General features: G+C 34.4%; 1 protein-coding gene across 1 annotated transcript in view; it reads right to left on the reverse strand.

Moving 5' to 3' along the window:
* Positions 1–7,809, reverse strand: part of LOC111088153 — a 31,658-nt gene that overhangs the window by 15,175 nt on the left and 8,674 nt on the right. Inside the window, exon 3 of the mRNA XM_022397324.1 lies at positions 431–597. Coding sequence (XP_022253032.1) covers positions 431–597 — 167 coding nt within the window. The remainder of the gene's footprint in view (positions 1–430; positions 598–7,809) is intronic.

Below are 7,809 nucleotides of genomic sequence, written 5' to 3' on the forward strand. Positions count from 1 at the left end.
CTTCACATTCACCAATGTATTTGTGATATTAATTATAGAATAAAAGTTTTCAAAATAACAAGCTTAATCGTAAAATAACAACACTTCACATTCACCAATGTATTTGTGATATTAATTATAGAATAAAAGTTTTCAAAATAACAAGCTTAATCGTAAAATAACAACACTTCACATTCACCGATGTGTTTGTGATGTTAATTATAGAATAAAAGTTTTCAAAATAACAAGCTTAATCGTAAAATAACTTTGTGTTTATACATTGTTATGCGTCCCCCGGTGGGACAGCAGAAAGTTTATTGACTTGCAACGCTAAAATCCGAAGTTCGATTCTCGCTGTGGACACAGCAGATAGCTCACTGTGGCTTTGCTCTAAAAGAAACCTGATATGCATTATTCTAGTACAATAAGAAAAGGTAGTTTCTGTACTTACTGACAACTGGGGATACTATAGTATCCTTTAGAAAAAATTATCCCATTGTAAGGCCTGTCAAACTGGACATTGACGGTCATACCAGTCCTCTCACACCGGACATCTAAAGTGGTGATCTGCGGCATTGCGGTGATTGGCGTCAATTCATTTATCTGGGCCCATGTTGCCTAAAATACAACAAAAACTAATATTACGCATCGATTTAATATAAATATCTCTATTTCTAACATAACGGTGTCTGTAGTAACAACCTAGGACCAGATTTTCCTTTAGTAATGAGGTTCTGGGTGGTACATCTTCCAGATCATGTGATCCTACAAGAAACTTGTGTACCGAAACTAAAAGTGAGAAGAAAAAGAACAAAACGTAAACACACAAAACAGTTTTTCCCCCTAGTTATTTCATTAAAAACATAGATATTTACAGGTGGTAAGAAAGTAAGTCGCTGTTACCATGACATCTACTGTTTTTCAGAAAATTCTTCCGTTGCCATGTGTGACGATAGAATTCTTGAAGTCTGTGGTAAAACGTTTAAAACCGACATAATTTTATCTATTACAGAGAAACGCTCACTAATAATATTGACAGTAGATCGTCCATGTTATAAATAGAGCATTGCAAGAAAAGTACCCATTGAATATTAAAAGTATGTCAGTACTACTTATGACTCTTTGATAGTTTATCTAGAAATCCTTTTGATTCTCATGACAGTTGGCTATCATCTCCAGTTGACAACGTCTTAATTTACCTCGTTTTTCTATATTACTCTTATCATTACTTATAAACTTATTAATTTTCAGATCATACTATGCTCTTGGTTATCTACAATCTAATAAAAAACACCTTAGGTATGAAAATAAGGTGCGACCAAAAAAGGATTGAGCGTGCGACTTAAAGAAATGAAATCCAAATTGGCGCCCAAACTTGTAGTTACACTTATAATATTGATAAAAATTTTACAGCAAATATTCATTCATTAGTTAGCCATCATGCCCCAAAAACGTGGTCATCACTATCCACCGCCAACTCTTGGGCTACTCTTTTACCAACGAATAGTGGGATTGACCATCACATTATAACGCCCCCACGGCTGAAAGGGCGAGCATGTTTGGTGGGACAGAGAATCGAACTCGCGACCCACAGATTGCGAGTCGAATGCTCTAACCAACTGGCCATGCCGGGCCGATACCGTAGGTGGAAAATCGCTAAACTATCACTCTTGTCAAGTGTGTCTTGTTCTTTGAACGGAAATTCTAGAGTGAAGAACTATAAAATATACAAAATAGGTACTTTAATCCGGGTTGCCATAATACAATTATAGTGCTAGAATTAATTAATTATAAAAACAGTGAATAAAATGGGTATGAAATGAAAAAAAAAATGAGACTGGTCTTCCTGTATCGCAATAAAATTAATTGAATCGGCGTACAATAAGTGTTGACAGTTTACATTGTGACTCGCTGTCATTCAATCAATCAAACAGTGCCACACCAGCATAATATCTGTAAAAGTAAAGATAGTGATATTATTTCCAGCACTAGAGTAATGAATACACTCACGACTCCCAAGACAGAACAGAAATTTAATATAGGAAACATGTAGAAATCAAAATTTTGATTGCTGAAGGCTAGTTCACGCCATAGATTGAAGTGATAATATGTTTCAGTAGAAGCTATTGAGAGATCTGAAGACGGGTACGGGAAACTAAAACTATAAATAACGAAAGAAGATGCAAAGTTCAAACTCATCAAAAGTAGCTCATGATATGCACGTTTTTGATACAAGACAGTTCAGTAGAGCTCTTATCAATGATCTAGCTGTAAGTACAGGTTTCATCTAAATTGTAAGACACACATCAGCACGGAGAGCCTTCAATAGATGTGATTAGGAAAGATAGCCAAATCAAAAGGCTGAAATGGACTCAGAATTCAAACAATAAAATAAACAAAACAGGAAAAAAAGAGTTTGTTTGTTTGTTATTAAGCACAAAACTACACCATGGGCTATCTGCGCTGTGCTCACCACGAGTATCGAAACTCGGTTTTTAGTGGTGTGAGCACTCAGCCTTACTGCGGAGCCACTGGAAGGCAGGGGGAGATTGTTAATATACAGGTGAATCAAAATTACAATTATTTAGCAACAATCAACAATAGTTTGTTTGATGGCTAAGATGAAAATAAGATCATGGTCAATGTAGAAGAACTACACTAAACTGGGAATAAACACAAGCGTGGGTTGCATCTCAGACAACGTTGTTGGAAATCTACACAAAATTCATGACACTTTGATTACTGATAGGAATATCCATTACGTTATTTTCTCAGGAACATGACCTTTTCGGTAGGAATTCATGTTACAGCAAGGTAGTGATTCTAAATATGAAACAAATGAAGTGCAACTATACTCGATGGTAAAAAGAGGCCAATTTAATACTCGCAACCATGGCTTGGCCTGGGCAAAGTCCCAGTATGTCCTTGTATAGTCCTATATGGAAAACTAGAAAGTGAATCAGTAACCAAACAAACTTTTTGAAGGAAATTTGGTAATATATTTCACAATCATATATTTATGAGTTTATGGTAGCATGAACATAAGATATTCCTTTGATCTGGTTGAGCTCGAAGAGTCATCCTTTTCGTGTACTGGTCAGGTTTCCCACATCTATATCCGGTCCCTCTTTCTGGTATCCTTTGGAAGGAATTTTTATTCTCTACAAGCTTTTATCTGCAGTTCCTGGCAATATGTACTATTTGAAACACCCATTGTCTTGTGGTTTAATTCCCCCATTCTGTGTAACTAATTATGTAACTAATCCTTTTGATTATTATAGGCTATTGTTAGAGGAAGTTGCTGTTTTAATACTACTCGAGCTGACGACCCCATAACTTTGAGATAGTGTGTTTAGATGTTTATCCACGACTTTAATGAATTCTAGTTCCAACGCCATCTGCAGACCTTCTTTTAAAAATGTAAACTTTCTTTGCTTCACTCTAGTTTTCATATTTTCGTCTGTTAATGCATATACAAACTGGTTACGTACCAATGAATCTATCATTTTATGAAGAGTGTCTGGGCCAGTTAATGGGGCAAGTCTTTTCAAATCTGCCACAAGTTTGGCTAAGGTCTCTTCTTTTCTCTGTACACAGTTCCGCAACTTTACTCTGGATAAGGCAGCTACTTAAGGATAATAGTTGCAACGGGTTTCAGCTAGAAGGTTATTTAAAGTTGTAAAAGCTGGTAATTTTAAATGGGCAACAAAACGAATAGTTTGTCGCTCACTATTGCACCTGTTAACGTTGAAAATTATTTCGAATTGATCCGGAACTACCTCTCATGATATCTTTCCATTATAGTCTATTAATTTCTCAATCAGGCAATGTTGTTGAGTTGACCAGTTGAATTCTGGATCTGGATTTAATAGTGACATAGCTGGAGCAGTTCAGGAAGGTCCTGCAGTAGCTGATGGCACAGAAGTGGTGATGATAGGTGTGGACCACATATGTTCTTCTATTACATACTTTGTAGTATATGATGTTTTAGGTTGGAAATCTTGGGAAAATCCAGAAAGAGGTGTTGCTGTTTTGATTGGTTTGGTTTGTTTTTAATTTCGCCCAAAGCTACATGAGGGCTATCTGCGCTAGCCGTCCCTAATTTAGCAGTGAAAGACTAGAAGGAAGGCAACTAGTCATCACCACCCACCGCCAACTCTTGGGATACTCTTTTACCAATGGATTAACCGTCACATTATAACGCCTCCGCGGCTGAAAGGGCGAGCATGTTTGGAGGGTCGAGGATTGGAACCTGTGAACCTTAGATTGAGAGTCAAGCGCTCTAACCACCTGGAAATTCCGGACCACTGCTGTTTTGATACATCATTGGTGTTCTTTCTATCTTATTGATCTTGCTGTTATAATATTTCTGTACTTTAATTTTGTCATTATAGCCTTTATGTTCTGTACTTTTTCAGTGTTGTTGTAATTCCTCTGTACATCTCCAATAACTTTGTGTATGTTGTTTTTAATCAGATTTACATTTGTTCTTAGGTATTCTTTAAAATTACTTCTCTTTCTTTTAACTCCTCTTTAAGTTCACATCTAATACCTTTTAATCTTCTTTTAATTCTCTGTCTATTTTTTTCTTGACCTTCTTTTAACTGTTTTATTAACTCCAATAAATCTTCGATAACAACTTGTGAGGTCACCTCGAAAATTGAAGTTTAGTCAATGTTCTAATGTCCCCTGGTAGGACAGCAATAAGTTTATTGACTTACAACGCTAATATCCGTGGTTCGATTCCCCACAGTGGACACAGAAGATGATCCAATCTGGCTTTGATCTAAAACAAACAACAATGTTCTATTTTATTTTCACCAAAATAATTCTATTTCTGACACCAGTGTTGTTTTCTCGTTGGACTGATTCGTTTAAATTATTTAGCGAACGTAACAATAACAGATGAGTTTATTTCTTCCTTAACGTTTCTACAGGCTACTTTCGTATATAGGCTTAAGTTTACAAATGACGTTTCATGGAAACACCTCGCTAATGATACTACAACTACTTACAAATTAATTTACTTTCACAATATTACTGAATATACGCAATAACTAACACTGATTCAAACACTTCACTGAATGACTGGCAGTCTTCCAATTGAAAACTGACTCAATACTTCACTGATTCTCGTACATATAAGGTTGCCTTATTTCTGGACACTTCGCGAAGTTTCTCTGTTATTAATATTCCCGAGCATTCTATATATTCTAAGATTACCATTATAAATTTTCTTGATTTTAACATCATGGCCCTTCTGCTAACATATAAATTAAAGCGTTGAAAATATAGGTTACAATAATATTTTTAGCCGAGGCATAGCAGCTCATAGAATGGCTCTGAGTTTGTTTGTTTTTTATTTCAAGTACAAACTTTCAGCTCATAGCTCTATCTCTTGACCAATTTGAGATCTAATTACAGCTCTTGTTGTAATAATATATTGCACTAAATATAAATCGACTTTTCCAATTACTCATTGTTTGTGACTTCTGTACGGGTATCAACTATGCGTTTTCACAACACATAGTTGGCCATTTATTGATTCAAAAGTTGATAATCTATTTAAAAAATTCTCAGTATGTTAATTAACTAAAACCGCAGTTAAGTGGAATATTAAAGCTAACACCGCTTTACTTCTATATTTACGCTAGAAAATATTAAACAAATATATCGTCTTAAATAGAATATGTATTTGAATGTATTATTTCAGTTACTAGTAAGAGATATACAATTATTGTCTGTGGCTCAAACTAGTACATAAAATGTTAATTCTACAGGTAAAACAATATAATATATTATTGTTATCAAGAAACTTTTAAACAAGTATCTTTTTTTATTTCGTTGATTTCAATGTAATTTGTGAATACCTATTTTTTAGTTTCAAATATTTGAATAGAATGTTATTAAATATATGAATCTTAGCACTCAATATATATAGAGGGCAGTAATGGGGCAAAACATGCAAAAGTCTATATTTTGCCCCCCCCCCCCGGGGGGAGAAATAATAAAGACTTCTGCATGTTTTGCCCCGTTATCGTCCTCTATATAGTGAGTGCTAAGCATAATGTTTCTTGTTGATTTTGTAAATGCTATTGTAACTTGGCAAGATTAGTGATATAAGCTAACCAAGATTCTAGGATTATTTCATCACGAGAAGAACACTTCTCAAGCTCCAGTCTCTTCATTTTGACCACTGAGAAGTGGCACACTATAATTATTCGCATTCTCTTGTGTCAAAACAAAAGAAATCGTATAGTAATAACCGTACTTTATACGCTTGACATCAGCGTTATGTTACTTCCGTGGGAGCTTTCATATGTGACCTACTTAAGAATAGTGGACTTTGTTCTAGTTTTTATAATCTCCTTATTTTTGTTTCTTAAGAGCTGAACTTGTCAAACAGGTAGCTTATTGTTTGGAGTTTAATGAGGCCATAACGACTCTTTTCAGGTTGTCTATCCTACTTCTTGACCTTTTCTTAAAAATAAACAAAACATACACAATGAAAACTAGTCTTAATGCTCATCTGTGATATAGTATACTGGATTGGAGGTTGCAGGTTGAAACATTTGCCATCATCTTAAAAATAAAGCTTAAAAGGTATCGAAAACAATTTCTTAAATTTCAATTATTTTATTGTAATTCGGACCATAAGCCTTTATCACGTTTTTTTTTGGTCACATACAATATGTACATAACAACAAAAACTAAACATATGGAAATGAAGTTTAATCAGCTTATTTATGGAAAAGTCCGTAATAACTGTGACCAAAATTTTATATATATACATTTATAAGAAAAACACAAAAAAGGCGAAATTCGTATTAGAAGTCTATTTTAACCATCGTTTTATGTTAATGTATATCTGAAATCAACAACTTATTGAATTTAACACGAAAACATAATATCTTAGAGATATTAATAATAGTGATATTACTTTTAAGTTGTTTACTGTTGATGTTGATTGTTGATTTGTAATTAAGCACAAAGCTACACAATGGGCTATCTGTGCTCTGCCCACCACGGGTATCGAAACCCGGATCCGGATTCTAGCGTTGTAAGTCCGCAGACATACAGCTGTGCCACTGGGGGGGGGGGCTAAATTGTTTGCAGGAAAAGAACGCCGACATTTATTACACTGAGTTTTACAAATGATCAAAACATATTAAACCAATCGCATCAGTATTATGTTTTAATAGATACTTACAAGATTAGAAAGAAAGCTTATTGCCATAGCAATAACAAATAGTTAGTAACTGACATTGTTAAAACGCAAATAAAACTCGCTAAGGAAATGTTCTTCTATAATTGTTTACAAACCAAATATAGGTAATATCATATCTGAAGTCATCAACCAGTAAAAATAATATTTTTTTTCAGGTTGCTTTACGACATCAGTTTAAAAACTACGTTTGTTTAAAAAAAACACATTTGACGTAACATAAGTAATTTGAGACTTCCATGCAAGGACAATATAATATTTATAACGAGTAACACTGATTAAAAGAAATATTTCGGATTATATGCTTGTTATACAACTTGCTTCGTTTTCCAAGATTTTATTTTCATGGACTCGTATCCAGTGCTTGCTCGTTAAAAATATATTTTATTTCCTTAACAGATCACTTAGGACTACCTAGAACAACGCTTATTGCCGCTTGAGATAATAAAAGTTGCGACGGTACAGCTAAGAGCAAGAAATCTGTCGGAAACTGCTAAGCATCAGCATTAAAATCTCTCAAAAATTTATAGAAAGAATGTATCATCGAATTTCCAGGTACAACGGACTATGTTATAGTAATTACTACTTTTCAACTTTGTGAATGA

The sequence above is a fragment of the Limulus polyphemus genome, unplaced genomic scaffold (genome assembly GCF_000517525.1).
Source record: "Limulus polyphemus unplaced genomic scaffold, Limulus_polyphemus-2.1.2 Scaffold3222, whole genome shotgun sequence".
NCBI classification, from domain to species: Eukaryota; Metazoa; Arthropoda; class Merostomata; order Xiphosura; family Limulidae; genus Limulus; species Limulus polyphemus.